Raw genomic sequence first — 14953 nt, 5'->3', positions numbered from 1 at the left:
CTTCACTCTTTATAAACGCCCATAAGGTCTCTGTCATGCATCACAAGCCGTGGCAAGGTTTGCATCACTGGAAATATGGAACTGAACAAACCGATTGCATCCGTCATCAGTGCATTGATGTTTCTTGCATCGATCTTAGGAAACAACTGGCTTGCAGTGGCTTCGCTGCCCAAGGACAGATCTGCCATTCGGACCAATGAAGTTCTTTTCATCAACTTGGCCGTCTCAAACCTGATCACCAACTACGTGGTGAACCTGCCTGAGACCATGGCAGACATTGCTGACAACTGGTTTCTGGGGGAAACCTTCTGTTGTGTGTTCCTCTTTTCCATCGACTTCTCGGAAACCAGCAGCCTCTTCTCGACCTTCCTAATCAGCGCCTTTTGGCACCAGAAGCTGGTGGGCTCGCTGAAACGAGGCGGCGCACCGGTGCAGCTGGACAACCTGTGTCTTGTGGGTTTTCTGCTGGCTGGGAGCTGGACAGTCTGTGCAGTCTTCAGCATACATCACTTCTTCTTGGCCTCTGTGGAGGGGATTAATGGCAGCCACAGATACTGTGTGGATGCCTTTCCAAGTGCCCTTGCCGAGCAGACCTTTGACATCATCTTTCTAACTGTGGCTAATGTCTTTCCTCTTGTCGGAATCATAGTTGCCAGCTTTCAGATTGTTGTTACTTTGCTCCAAAGCCAGAAGCGTATAGGGGGCCACACATCTGTATCTCCAAAAGAAATGATCAGAGAAGATAAAAGCTCTCAGAGTAAAAAGCAAGTTATGGGTCCATTGAAAGGTCTTAAAGTAGTCAGAACCTATAAAAGTGAGCCTGTTACTTCCTCTGTGACACTCCCACAAACATCTTCCCAAAACAAAACAACTGGTTCAAACTGCAGCCTTGGAGCTCCCGCCAATCACTCAAAGCCATCAAAAGCCAATCCCAACTCCAGCACCCAAGTCCGGGCGGCAAAGAGCGTGGTGGCTGTTGGCAGTGTGGTGCTGGTCTGCTGGCTCACCCATCTGCTTCTGCACATCACCAACACCGTCCACTCCTCACAGTCCACACTGGAGGTGGCCGGCTACATTACAGCCTCCTACAGCTGCATCATTCCATACATTTTACTTCATGGAGTTAAAAAACTAACTTGCTCACACAAAAGATAAAGCTCAAAAAAACGAATGAAAATCTATAGGGGTTGATAGGATTGACAGCAGTTCTGACCTAAAATATTTACTGAAAATGTTTCTGTAATATTTTCATGTTTTTATGTTGACAATAGAGTGTTAACAATAAACCTTTAAATTAAAATCTCTCATTTGTTATTTTAAATTCAATAAGTTTAATCCAAGCAGTCATTTCATTACAGGATTCACATTTTCTGTTAAAGTCTGGAAAATTGTTGCTTGTCATGTTCAATCATATTTAATAAACAAAATAAAGCTTTTGTGTTTTTCATCAGTTTGTCTGGAAAAAAAATTTAATCATAAAAGTTTTTTGAAGGTTTTAAAATGAGAAGTGTTTAAAAACATACAGATAACCTATTTATCTCTTAGATTAAACTGGCATTCAGTCAATCTTTTTCCCATTTACCTATCGGTATAAACAATAAAAAATTGACGTTAGATTTGCAAAAACAAACAAAAATTACTTGTGTATTGAAGAGAACAGGTAATTGGAAATGATCAGCAACAACTGAAATGTTAGAAATTACAGGAGAAAACCAATGTCTAATTGATATAATAGCAGTTCTAAACATAATTTGATTTTCCTCACTGCTGCTTATTTACAAAACACTAAAGCTGTTCTGTAACCAGGAAAACACAAACACAAATTTAGAAGTTTTATTTCCTTTAAAACGAAACAAAACAAAAGCTTCTTTCCCACTAAAAATACAAGCCAAAGGTTTCAGTGACACTGAGGGAGCACCAAGTTAAAAACGTTCACAAAGGCTGTCATGCACACCGTTCAACCATTCAAACCAGTCCTTTACAGCTATTAGTGTGTCACTGAGCCCTGGCAAAGATGGCATTATGTTCACGTTATGTACATAGTTACATTTATTTGTTGAAAGGCAACTGTCCAAAAAACAAACAAACAAAAAAAATCACTCCAGTCACTAATCGTTACAAAAATATTTGCAAACTTATGCAGATGGGAGGTTTGTTTTATGAATCAGCATGTTCTTTTTGTGTAACAGTAAGAAAAAGACAAACGACTTGCAAAGAATTTTTTTTCCAAATTTGTTTCATTACAAAGCATCAAATTTCACATAATAATTTATAAAACAAACTTGCTTTTGTGTTCTGCAGCGATTTACTCCCACTGCCTGGCAACATACAAAAAAATGTAATTGTTACTAAATCCAAACATCATCTAACTGTGTTGGCCCAATGCACTTTATACACTTAAGGCCAGCAGATCCAGCATCTCCTAAGCTGCTCAGTGGAGTTTCTCCAGTTTGGCCTGCAGTGATTTAAAATTTCCAATGATGTGTTGGAGGGTGGCGTTTGGACTCAGAGACTGCAATTCCACCAGGTATCCGCAGATGTTGTCAAGGCAGACGTTTGTAAATCGGCGTCTGAAATAAAAACACAAAGTTTTTATTTTTATTTTGGTGTAATCTGTTTAATAATTTTAGCTTGGATCATAGAGCTGAGTTTTATGAATAGTTCAAATCACATCAATCTCTACTTGGACTACATTCACACCGCCCTCGACAACGCACCTTCAAGCAGCCACTTCCAATCAAAAGTCTACATATATATATATAAATAAATAAACAGGCGATCAAAGCTCGCAGATTCACTCGTAGCTACACAAGTTTTACCAGCATTTTCAGGCTCTACACACAATCATGCACCAAAAGTTAACCCAGGTCAAACTTTGACCAGTCAGGGATTCTGATTTGGTAGTAAAGTATGGATGGAGTCCTTTCGAAATGTTTGAAAACTGATCATGGAGGAGAAATTAATAATTGGCATCTGTGCACGACTTAAATTCTATGACATTAAGGCCGTGTCCGAATTCTCACCCTACTCCCCAACTGCAAAAAAAAAACTACATAGTGACAGATTGTCTAGTGCCCAGAATTTGAAAAGCAATTCAGACACCATGCTCACTACTTTTTTGCTCAGCCTGCTCACTAAATATACATTTAAATACATTTTTTGGCGAAAATTTTTCAGACGCAATGCATTGTGGTCTCTATTCACCAATCTAGTTTTTCACAGAGACTTCTGGGAAATTTCTAGGGCACTCGATTTTGGAATTGTAGATGGAGACAACACCACAAAATGGCGAACGCACTATATAGTGCACTATGTAGTGAGTAGGGAAAGAATTCTGACAAAAATTCACAAGATTTGAACCGCTTCGACATTTCACACCAAACCTCTCCTACTGTTGGTGGCAGATGTGTGCTCGTAAGCAGAATAATAAGAAAAAGGGAAGGAAGCCCCTCCCTGCTTGTACGGTGTGAAAACCATGGGCTAAACGCGCACTCAAGAAGCTGTGCTTAACACGTTCTAGCTAATCCAAAAAATGGATTTATCAAATCATAAAATGTTTACTTTTAAAAAGGTTTCTTACAGGGAAAACTGATTAAATGCAAAAATTCTTCATTTTGTTAATAAAAGTTCCTCTTTATTCAGTATAAACCAGAGCTTTGAGATACTAAGTTTTCATCAAATGGGTTTGTATAGAACATTTGAAAAGTTCATCAATATTGAATCAAATTGATGAAGTAGGTTGGCAGTTATAAGCAGGAAATAGTTGCTCATGAGTCGCCCTGGAATCCGAGCTGCAGCCGTTCCTCCACCTACGCTGCTTTGACTGGTACCTGTCATATGTTGGTACTCTGCTGGGGTCATCCACATATCCTGAGAGAAGCACGTGGATACACTCCACCAAATGCAGCGGTTTCTTCAGCCGCTGCCAGCATGGATCCTGACAAAAATCAAATACCTTGCATGAGACTATTTAACCCAGAGTTTATTTAAAATCTGTGTTTGAAGAGTTTGATTATTGTTCTGAAACAGGAGAGGCATACTCGTGTTTTAAAGAGCTGGTCGTAGACCTCCAGCAGACGTGGCAACTGCACGCCGATCTCCAGCATGGTGGACGTGACAAATCCCACATCCCAGTTGAGTCGACAGACTTCCTGCTCCAGGAACTTCACCAGGAACTCTGCAATCATTCATCAGCGCTCGTTAACATTGTAAACTCATCAGGTTCATGGCTGGGGACAGAAGCGATCGCGCATACAAGTGCCGAGCATGTATATAAAACCAATGACTGTCTCTGCAGACGAGACAAGTTTGAACATGCTGGCTAAAGGGCAAGAATAATGAGGAGCCTCGCCCCCTGAGGCATACTTGTATAAATGATGCAAAGGGGAAGTCAAATTATATTACTGTTGACAAAACTGCAAACACAGAGGTGGAAAATTCGAACACGACTAAAACTGAAGGTAATTAAAGCGTACCCAGAGGGAAATATCTTGGTGTTCCAGCATAGATCTTTCCCAGAGATACCAGCTTCAGATTCAGAGACCTCATCCTGTCTGCTGGACTCATGGCCACACTGTCTCCAAGTTCTGGAAAGCAAAGCACTCAAAAGTGACTTGTAACACTTTTGGGCAGGGCAAACTTGAGGTTTGACTTACCCTTTTCTAAGATTTCCTGCCATAAAGAGTGCACCAAGATCGGGTCTGCGTGTCCTGCGCAGTGTATGATGGCAAGCTTGCATTCAGATAATTTGAAATGGTCGGCAAATTCTCCATAGAGCTTTAAAAAAAAAAAAAAAAAAAAAATCACTTGTTTTATAAACGTTAGCTTTAAAGTGAGAAGAAAAAGCTTTCTCTAGCCTGTTATTGTTTTCCAATTACCTTTGTAATGTCCATTAGCTCAGAGTCCAACTGGGAGATGACATTTTTCACTGAGGGATGATGGGAGTACTGTTTTATCAGGGTTTCCTGGATCTGCACCTGAATACGCACAAGCTAACAAAAAGAAAAAAACAATTAGAGAAAGGACGGCCGCTGAAATGGTTTCCCCACACGGCTCTTCCGTACCTCCATTTTTTCCTCCAGCTCATGGAGGAACTCTCCATCAGATGCGTGTGCAGAAATACTGGAGGAGCTCTTTGCAGACAGGATGGCTCGAGCAATGTACTCCAAACGTTGCTTCAGAGAGATGTCAGTGCTGAGCCAACCAGAAAAGAAAAGTGGAGTTGATGTGTGCGTTTCTGATATCGGTTACTTGCTGAAATCCTCCCTAGGATTCTCCGTTCGAACCTGTGCATGTCAGCGAGGCGAGCCAACACATGAGCCGCTTTCCCAAAGTTACGATTCTTTTCGTAATAGCGCCACAACAGGTCCATATTGTGGACTTTGCTCTGGTCCTGCTTGATCATGTGCATCAGATGTTCTTCCAAATATGGAGAATTTACCTGGAAAACAAAGGTCAGAAGGAAGGCTTGTGATTAGTGATCATTAGTTGTGTGGTCCCACTCAGTGGAACCAAGCTATTCATGAACACGTCATTCATAAAATAATTCTTTAGTAAAGTGTTGCTTTTTTTGTTTTTGTTTACATTGAGCTGAAGTTTAAAAGGTGTTTTGCAAACAGACTCACAGCTTATCCTTTATTTTGAAAGTCCAAAAGCTTGGGGTCATGAAATAACAGGGGCTGTTCAATAGTGCTAAATATAAATACTAATGATGCAAGTCTGTTTTGATTCCTACCAATATTGACCACAAACAGAAGATTTCCAGTTTAAAAGATGCAGGAAAATATTGAATTTTTAATAAAACAATAGAAATCTGTCCAATATTGTACTCAGTCTAATGCAACATGTGGGAATAACAATCTGCATGAATGTAGGAGTAAAGTGGGTTGGGTTCGAGGCCATCTGCTGGCACACAGTATAAAGTGCACCCAGATTTACCGTAATCTTCCAACTGGCTAATTCATTTTGCATTACATCAAAGGTGACATGACACTTTAGTATTATAAGATGCTCGATACCTCCAGCAGCTTGTCAGTCAGGTCAGCCTGAATCAGCCAGTTGTAGAGGGCGATGTGGAACAGCTCGTCCTGGGACCTTTGAGCCAGACCGAGCATCTGCTCAAACTACAGGAAAGCCACAGGTTAGCATTGGAGACGCGTCTCAGGCTCACAGTGGTGAGAAGAAAACAAAAAGTTTACGTACGTGAGCTGTAGCTTCTTCATTGCTAAGCATGTTAGGGTCAGAGGTCATGACAGGAGGTCCAGGTTGCTTGGGGACACTGGGAGACTGCGGAGCAGCTTTGCTCTGGTTCACCAGCTCCTGCATGGTGTCTGTGATGCACTTATAACACAAAAGCCTGGAAATGGGTAAAAAAGAAAACATTTCAAAAAGAAATTGTTTACAATAATAGTCCTGCCTTTCACAGTAGATCTGTTTATCACTTTTTTTTGCCACAATGACCTTTCCTGGAAAGCCTGCTGACCCACTCTGTCCTCCTCAGGCTCTCCATTTTTGTAGAAGTGAGGGCCAAGCCTCTGTGGATCCTTCTTGTCTGCTGCTGTGAGGCACAACTCGAGGACTCCCTCATAGAAGCGCACTGAGGAGAGGAGGACCATGAGCAAGCAGAACTCCAAACAGAGCATGCTCTTAAATGCACCTACCCTGCCTGTACTGAGAGCAAACGAGAGCCAGGTCTGTGTGCTGGCTGATCTGTTGGTAGCGCCGCAGTGACTCTCTCAGAGTTCTCTCCTTTTCCATTTTGTTCTGGATCTGTTTAGAGCTCTGCAGCATCTCGTTTGCCTAAGTTGAAGACAAAAAAAAAAAAAAAAAAAACACAAAGCAATATAAAAAAGATATTGTTAATAAGTAGGTCTAACAACTAAATGAGTGCAAAAATAGACATTTAAACGTAAAAATCTATTTGTTTATGTACCTTGGAGCAAATGCTGTCGTCACTGCTGTACAGCAGAGGACAGAGGTCTCGTAGGTGGTTGCTGATGGCGTCCACGGAGGCGTTATCTTTGATGTACACGTTAATGAGCCCTGTAATTAGGGCTCCGGATAACTCCTTGCCCCGGATCACTACATCTTTAAAACTAGCTCCCTTCATCTGCTCTTGAAATTCCTACAAACAGCAAGAATAAAAAGGCCACAGAGTAAAGAAAGAGAGCAGAAATGTAGAGATGGTTCAACAATATTTCTTAAAAGAAAAAGGGGTTATTTGCTTGTACAGGTACCTTGGGCAGCTCAGCCATGATCAGGCTGAACTGATGATCACAGAGAAGCTTCCAGAGGGCCAAAGTCTGAAATGAGCGATGCACTAAATGCTGGATACTCTGCAAGGACACTTTTTCAAAGACCTGAGCCTTGGCTGGATGAAACAGAAACAAAGAAACTTTGAGTTAGAAAGACCAATGTCTGCAGTAGTCCAGTCAAATATTTCCTCTTTTTTTTTTTTTGAATGATGCTAAAATTTGTAAACTGAACATAAAACTTACAGTGAAATTTTCTCTGGAGCTCCTGCTGAACCTGCTGGGAGCTGGCTCCATCAGGGCGCATAAATCCCAGCAGCCTTTGCTGTAAGTTGGCAGGAGAGCTAAAACTAATTAAATGAAAGAACAAAAAATATATTTCATTATTTTATAAAGGTTTCATTTTCATAGAGACTTTTACCATGCTAAAAGTTTTTGCCCACTTTTAGCTTTTTCATAGCTAATAGGAGAAAATGAGAAATATTATCAAAAAAGACAAATGTGTCCATTTTTGTTATACATAAAAAAAAAATCCAGCATTTCACAAACTGAAAAAACTGAAACTTGTCAAACCACTTTTCCATTGTCAGAGCCTATCAACAGATAACAGAAGGATTTTCTGAACTAATCGTGCACATGTGGAGATCTCTGACAATGACATGCCTAAACGGACAACAATAAGAGGAAAAATACGTTGGATAAAAAAGGAAAGGTTGTCACCTCGCAGCGTCGAGAGAGGAAGGACTGAGCTGAGAGTTTTTATCAAGAAATTCCTGCAAACCGTTCAGCTCCAGAAGGACAGACTCAAGTTCAAGAGTATCGACACTGCTGACAAGCTGCAGAAAAAAATATTCTCTGCATTATTCTGAACACTGAACTGTTTCATATATTAAAATAACACTTACAATGCTGACAGCCTGATTTCCCTTTTTAATAGTGTTCTCAACAGCAAGACTGCCGTCCCAGATATTTCTGAGGAAAAAGGTCAAACAGTCCATCAAATCTCTGACTAAGATGTTGCTCTCACACCACAAAGAGGACATGTTTCTTACCCAAGGATGCGAGCAAAATAGATGCAGATTCCGTTGTGTTTCCCAGAGAAGATCACCTCAGGACCAGCTGACATGGGAGTGATGGGGGCCGACCCAGAATGCATTGGTGTAAATGGTGTGGCCAGAGCAGGAGGTACGATGCCTGGTGAGGGCGTTGAAAAGACAAATGTTTTTCCTGGTTTCATCAAGTCATCTGTTTTTTCTGTCTCATTAAAAATGATTGTGACAGTCTAAAGATACTTCTGTCATTTGGTTGAGTGGCTGCAGCATATTTACCAGGTGCTGGAGAGCTCATAATGGGTCCTACAGTGCTTGGAGCCGTCATGGCTGCAGGAAACCTCATCTGTGCCTCTCCACCATATCTATTTATCCACATGGAAAAGGGAGAACACTTTAAGGCTGTGAAGATAGTAAGGAGGTATAAATATGGCATTATAAAGCCAGTTTAACCTGAAGAATGCTCTTGTGGCCCACTGGGAAACTTCCCGGTCAGAGGCAGCGCTGGAACAGGCCAGAATCAGTGCTGTGGCACAGGCTTGCTCCTCCTTAAAACAAAAGCAAATCCTAAATTAACCAAAATCTCTTACTAAAAGGTTAAGGAAACGAGCCTCTTTGAACATCTTGCTGTAATAAGTGGAAACTGTAGGAACATCTTACTCTGTGCAGCTTAAAGAAGCGTTCAATCTCTTCGCTTTCTCCTCCAACGCAGCTAACGAGGAGGTGTCGAAGTTGATCCACTGGCCGCAGTTTTTGGAAGATGTGGCTTCCCTACAAGACCAAGAAGAGTACACGAGGCTGCGATGTTTCCACCACAGTAAAATGGAACTGTGTTAGTGGAAACGGAAGTTTTTACCTTTGCAGACAGAAGGACAAACTTCTGTGAAGGGATGTTGTGCTGCTGGACGACCAAGGGGGAATCAGTAATAGGAATCTGCTCCCTGTTCAGAGGAGTAAAGATCTTCTGCGGCCTCTCTTCACTGATTGTACACAGAGCCCACGAGTGCCCATCAACATTAGACATCATCTGCAATGAAATGCAGAAAAAGGGTAGTAAATTATAATTAGGCCATTAAACTTCTTTTGTGTCTAAAATAAGCAGAATTAATGTATGTAATGTTTTTTCCATGCACACCTGCGTCTCCATTAGAGGTTTCTTGAAAGGAAATGAGTCATGGTTGATGCACCAAAGGATGTCACTATCCTCCGTCTCAGAGGCAGCCATGAGCAAAACACCTGTAAGGTTTAGGGATGTATTCTAATAATTCACAGTAGAGTCATTGATGCAGCTTAGGGTTGGGTTTTCTACCTTTGCTGTAAAGAGCCTTGTGGACCTTTGATGGTTTCTGCAGAGTGGAGGAGGCCGAAAACCCAGGCGGCAGACGGACATGGACCAAAGCAAGAAGGCTAGGCCGCACCGCAATGTGCTTCTGGTGCTGAAGAGCAAAGGGCGCGGTGGTGAAGTACAGACGCACACCTGCAAAAATAAAGCGTTAGAATAAGTCCAGCATGTTAAACAGAGTCTTCTGTGTTTATAGCCTGTACCTGCATGAGTGACAGCAAGCAGATGGCAATCGGAAGACTCGGATCTGCCGATTACCGAGATCTGAACAATGGGTTTGAAGACGGAGCGATCGATTGTCCTTGAAAAGAGAAATGAAACAGAAATCCATTTGAGTGAGCAGTGAAGACCGTCTGTCACATGGGGAAATAAAACACAAACGCACAGCTTTACCTGGCAATGCTTCCAGCAGCTGCAACTATGGCACTCTGGGACATTGTTGCCACGCGACCCATACCCTGACCATCAGCACCCAGGTCGTACACCTTCAACGTATCAAAAATACATACTTCAGCTCACTCAATAAAATTTGCCCTTTAAAAATAAACTAAAATTACAAAATAAAGAGGTTACAACAAACAAACAATCATGGGTGCCATACTTGCAGGACTCCTTTCTCTGAGCGTGTGAAGAGAATGTTGCGAGAGTCATCAATTGCAATCTGAACTATAGGATCTGTGGAAGATTGAGACAAAAGAGGATTTCAGAAGATCTGCAACATATCTGAGTCTACGTGACAAAATGTAAGCGTTCCTCACCGTCTTCAGAAAAGGAGAACTGGAGCACAGATGGAACAAGGAAGGACAAAGTGCTTTTAGAGTGGTTGATCTTTCTACAACGTTGGCTGAGCCACCCTGCCTCAGCCTGGTACGCTATCTCATAGAGGCAGCCATCTTTCCCCGCCATGAAGATACGGCCCAGGTCTGTGGATGTGATGGACAGGATGTAGGTGTTGTCGGTAGGGATAGAGAACAGGGGGTCCGGCAGAAGCTGCATCCCACCAGACATGCTGTCATTCAGTCCTGGAACAAAAGAGGTAACAGCGTGTTCTTCAGATGTCCTGATCGTGTGGGGGAGGGGCCATGAAGCTGCTGGAGATTCCCAAAATGTTTCTGTTAATGTTAATATAAAAGGAAAAACTCACCAGTTTGGCTTTTCGGGAAACTGAGCCCAAGGATTACTACATCTACTGAAGTGGCTAGCACCAAGAGGTAGTGAATATGTGGCTGTAAAATCCCTAAAAAGACACAAAGAAGCCATTAAAAAACAAACTAAACCAAATAATACATGTATAGTTTAACAGAAAATTAATATTGAAAGTAGGACGGAGTATTGAGGCAACCATAAAAAATCGATTAAAATAAAGTTGTAAAATAATGGGGGGGGGTTGTACAATTATGAGAAAAAAGGTCATAAATGTATTAGACAAAAGGTCAACATTTCATTAGAATTAAATTGTAAATATATTATTTAAAGTCGTAATTTTACAAGAAGAAAAAAATCATGCTTTTAAAACTAAAGTTGCAAAGACATCAGAATAAAGATCTGCATTTACAAAAAAGGAAACCAGGTTCAGTAAGACGCTATAGCAATGTGACATCCATCACATTTCTCTGGATACAACACAAATTAAACAGTTAATGTTTGGTTGTCTTTGTAAAGACGTTTAAAAAGGCCAAATGTAATTGTTTTTTTTGGTAGAAAAAGTGTGCATGCAAAATTACAACTTTTTGAAGCATTTTTTGCTTAAAGAAATGAGCATTTGTCAATTTTGGTAATTGCACAATTGTTTTGTCATTATTTTAGGACTTCATCCTTGTAAAATTTGATTATTTTTCTTCTTTTGGTTTCAATACTGTATTTTACTTAAAGACAGTTTGGTTTTACCTTGTTTTGGTTTAACGAGACCCACTGCCAAAATAGTTTCAATTAGACCGTCAAAGTAGGCGACGTCCCCTCTAAAAAAAAGTTCAACAGAAAAGATGAAGGGTTATCCTACACATCTGATTCAAGTTTACAAGTTCAATCTGGCATGGTTATGACCATTTATAATTTAAATGTCTTTTACCCATCCTCATAATTCCACATGAAAATGTCGTTGTCAATAGTAAGCCATGCTCGAGAGATCTCAGGAAAAACTCCCATCATGCAGTTAAACTGCATGTCTAAAAAAATGGTTAAGCTGAATTCAAATTCCATTGAAAAGCAAAATAAAATCCTTTTTTAGAATCTTAAGATTTCTACTGAGCTGAAAGGATACGGCTGAACTGCTCCACCAGTTCAGGAGGTAGAGGAACTCGCCGGAGCGCACTGAGCTCCGGCAGGTTTGGCACACTCAGCAGGCCAGGTCCTTGAAGAGGGTAGTCCATATCTGAGACTCCAGATAGAGATGGCATGTCTACAGAAACATGACGAAAAAGCAGAGGAAAAACAACGGATTAAGAGGAAACTTCTTCCCTTGTTGCATGCTTAAGAAAAAGTTGGATGTTCAAGAACAAGAGTAAAGAACAGTGATCAGTCAATGCAACTTTAGAAAAAGAAAACACAAGAATATATGTTACTAGTAACAAAACGAAAAATTTCGCCTGAAGACATCTTTCACGTAGTACAACGGAGTTTTAGAGCCACCGAAAAAAAGAAGTAAAATTACGAGATTTTAAGTCGTAAATTTATGAGAAAAAAAATCGTAAATTTACGAGATTGAAGTGGAAGTGAGCATACAGAGCAGCAGGTGAACGCCGCGCAGCAGCAGAGCAGACTGACTAAACTCAATTGAACAGGTGAGCTGTATGTTTATTGATAACGATTTATTAATGTTTTATTTATTGATGGGTGGTTTGCAGGATCTCTGCAGCCCCTTGATGAAGAAATCGGTGTCCCCGCAGGCAGCTGTCCACTTGAATCCTGTCTTCCTCCACCAAAGAGAAGATCTCTACGTTTGTGTGATGCTTCCGTCTGAGGAGGAGCACTTGGTATATTCAACATTCTAATGCTAATTTAACTGACTATTTTTATTCCTCTTTATTGTTTTATTTTGAAATGGGACGTTTCATCTGGAGGAAAAGGCGTATGTAACACTGTTTACTTCCGCATTGGTGTTCGGATGACAGGTTCATGACGTAAGGTGACAGATAAAATGAAAAGAAAAATAAAGGCTGCAGCGGTCCTCTGCACCCAAACGTGTCTGAGCTCCTTATTTTACACACGAAACTGTGCTTTATCGACACCGAACCCCGGAAAGCCACTCCACTGATAATAATCTGATTTTGAGTCGCCAAAAGGTTCAAAATCTCTTTGTTTTTTTTTAACCTATCCGAAAAAAAAAGCTTCACAAAAGGCTCCACATATTTCATCTTCAAGCTAGCTAGGCTCCGATAAACGGAAAACTTTGGTGTTTTTTCCTCGTTAATCTATAACTTTTATTCTCGTAAATTTACAAGATTTTAAGTCGTAAATTTATGAGATATAAACTTGAAAGTTTATGACTTAAAAGTCGTAATATATATATATATATTTTTGTAAACTGGTCCTAAAACTCTGTCGTACATGTAGTGTTTATAACAGCATAAAAAATTATTTTTTCTAGTACAGTTTTTGCAGAGCAGTAGGAGTTCATTAGTAATTCTCCTCCAAGTTGTGGGCAGGACCGTTGGCGCAGAGCAACCCCCACTTCGAGTCGCCCATCTGTTTACATGCTCTCCAGCTACCTTACAGCCTCACACCCCCAACTTAAGGTCAGCAGTGAAACAAAAAAGGTGAGTAGAGCTGTGACGGTGGGGGATTTTTGATCACCGCGGTGTCGGGACTCTTGCGACTGCATTTTTCATCTTCTCCTGATTCACATCAATTGAATAAATAAAACGAAAATTCTGTTTAGCTGGATTTATTTATGCATGTCCTTCTGTTCGTATTGCAATGTAATGCGTAGGTTACGGTTCTTCTGATTTTATTTTAACTTAATTTACGTAATTTTAGGATGGAGTATTTTATTTACCGTGTTAAAAAAATGTGGTTATTTATGAAACTGATAACTACCACAATAATAATGAACAGCAGAAAATATAAACAATTCTTACAGCAAACCTTTAAGTTCAAAGAAAACTCAGACATGAAATCCCAACTGCAAACATACACAGCTCTTCCTGGGACTCGTATCCTGGGACTTTTTACTCACTGTGTGACGGGACGCTAAGCAGCTCTGACAGCTCTGGAAAGCAGCGATCTTCCTGAAGGTGTTTGTCAATCAGCCGGGATGAGTTCTCCAGCGCCTCGGCAAGGGCAGCAGCAGCAGGGCTGCTAGGTCCAGTGTTGGACGGCATGGCTTTGGTGAGAAAAAAAAGACCGCCATCAATAAGAATGAACGAAGGACAATACTATCAAATTTATCCTAAGGTCAAATGTAGCTGAGATTAATGTGGATATCCAAACGTTTTAATCAACAACTTTATGTTTGAAAACCGCCAAACCGCCGGTTAGCAGTCTAACTGGCAATAAGGCGTTATTATTAGCTTGAAAGCTAACGAGTATCAAAGTGTAAAATAGGGCATTACCGGACTAGTTTTTTATAGTATACCTTTTTGGAGAGATTCTGCGTGATACTGACTTGTCTAACCGACAAGACGTTTGCTCCACTTCACCAGCAACTTTGAAAAGAAAACATCCAAACAGACACAAGTAGCAGCCCGCCAACCTCATGCACAGAAGCTTAGTTCCGGTAGACTGACGTCATATTTTCTTTCTTCGTTTTTCTCTTGATTTGAATAAACACCTTCAGTGCTGCCGCCAATAGGTCGGTTTTATATTGCATGTAAAACATGCCCAGCCCAACCCAGTTTTCCTTGGACTACTTTAATTTTAAAAAATGTTGTTTTTTATTAAATTGCTTGGTTTACACACATTTTTACATTAAATCTTACATTTTGTCAATTAATCTGTAAGGCTTTATAACATTCAATAACGGAAGAATTATTGTATTATTTCTATTCAAATCTCAGTGGTTATTTGGCAAATATTCTGTATTTTTAATCTTTAATCTATAGAACCCAAGAACAATTTTCATCTGGGCTAGTTAAAAGTTAATTTGACATTTTTTTTTAATTTGTTCATTTTGGAAAACATCAATTAAAAGGAGCCAATAAAAAAAAAGAAATAAAAACAAGCAATCAAATTTGACTTTGTGGGTTCTCCAGGGTTAATTAGCAAGTAAAACCTAAAAAAATTACATAAGAATACTTTAGTTATTCTTATGTAATATTCTTATTTGAAATGTGTGAATATCCTTTCAGTTGTTGTAATGCACATCTCAGATTTTC

The 14953-nt window shown here is 40.3% G+C and overlaps 2 protein-coding genes across 2 annotated transcripts; one reads left to right on the top strand and one right to left on the bottom strand.

Annotated features, from left to right (window-relative positions):
* The first annotated feature begins 5 nt into the window (after positions 1-5).
* On the top strand, positions 6-1343 carry LOC101156994 (C-X-C chemokine receptor type 4-like). The gene has a single exon (XM_004074905.2). The coding sequence runs from the start codon at positions 76-78 to the stop codon at positions 1153-1155; it is 1080 nt and encodes a 359-aa protein (XP_004074953.1). The 5' UTR covers positions 6-75; the 3' UTR covers positions 1156-1343.
* Positions 1344-1819: 476 nt separating this feature from the next.
* nup155 (nucleoporin 155) lies at positions 1820-14369 on the bottom strand. The gene is made up of 34 exons (XM_004074772.3): positions 14215-14369; positions 13816-13962; positions 11902-12039; positions 11710-11806; positions 11529-11599; positions 10786-10878; positions 10400-10663; positions 10243-10316; positions 10035-10126; positions 9845-9942; positions 9609-9776; positions 9435-9535; positions 9156-9326; positions 8960-9070; positions 8753-8847; positions 8579-8664; positions 8303-8444; positions 8156-8222; positions 7971-8086; positions 7497-7600; positions 7236-7369; positions 6932-7123; positions 6660-6798; positions 6460-6595; positions 6202-6355; positions 6018-6122; positions 5286-5440; positions 5064-5193; positions 4878-4991; positions 4656-4776; positions 4476-4586; positions 4041-4177; positions 3831-3937; positions 1820-2570 (listed from the first exon to the last, which is right to left on the bottom strand). The coding sequence occupies exons 2-34, from the start codon at positions 13958-13960 to the stop codon at positions 2432-2434; spliced, it is 4107 nt and encodes a 1368-aa protein (XP_004074820.1). The 5' UTR covers positions 13961-13962; positions 14215-14369; the 3' UTR covers positions 1820-2431.
* Between the last annotated feature and the right edge of the window lie 584 nt (positions 14370-14953).

Source organism: Oryzias latipes, chromosome 12, assembly GCF_002234675.1.
Source record: "Oryzias latipes chromosome 12, ASM223467v1".
In the NCBI taxonomy this organism is placed as follows: Eukaryota; Metazoa; Chordata; class Actinopteri; order Beloniformes; family Adrianichthyidae; genus Oryzias; species Oryzias latipes.
Note: the sequence above shows the minus strand (reverse complement) of the source record. Positions and strands in the feature narration are given on the sequence as shown.

What these genes read in the sequence shown, in the direction of transcription:
- LOC101156994 (XM_004074905.2), top strand. Translation starts at nt 76, where the DNA reads ATGGAACTGAACAAACCGATTGCATCCGTCATCAGTGCATTGATGTTT.
- nup155 (XM_004074772.3), bottom strand. Translation starts at nt 13,960, where the DNA reads ATGCCGTCCAACACTGGACCTAGCAGCCCTGCTGCTGCTGCCCTTGCC. An exon ending in TGACTGACAAGCTGCTGGAG is followed by an intron (nt 5,441 to 6,017) that starts GTATCGAGCATC and finishes TTTGTTTTCCAG; the next exon opens with GTAAATTCTCCATATTTGGA. An exon ending in AGAGTACCAACATATGACAG is followed by an intron (nt 2,571 to 3,830) that starts GTACCAGTCAAA and finishes TTTTTATTTCAG; the next exon opens with ACGCCGATTTACAAACGTCT.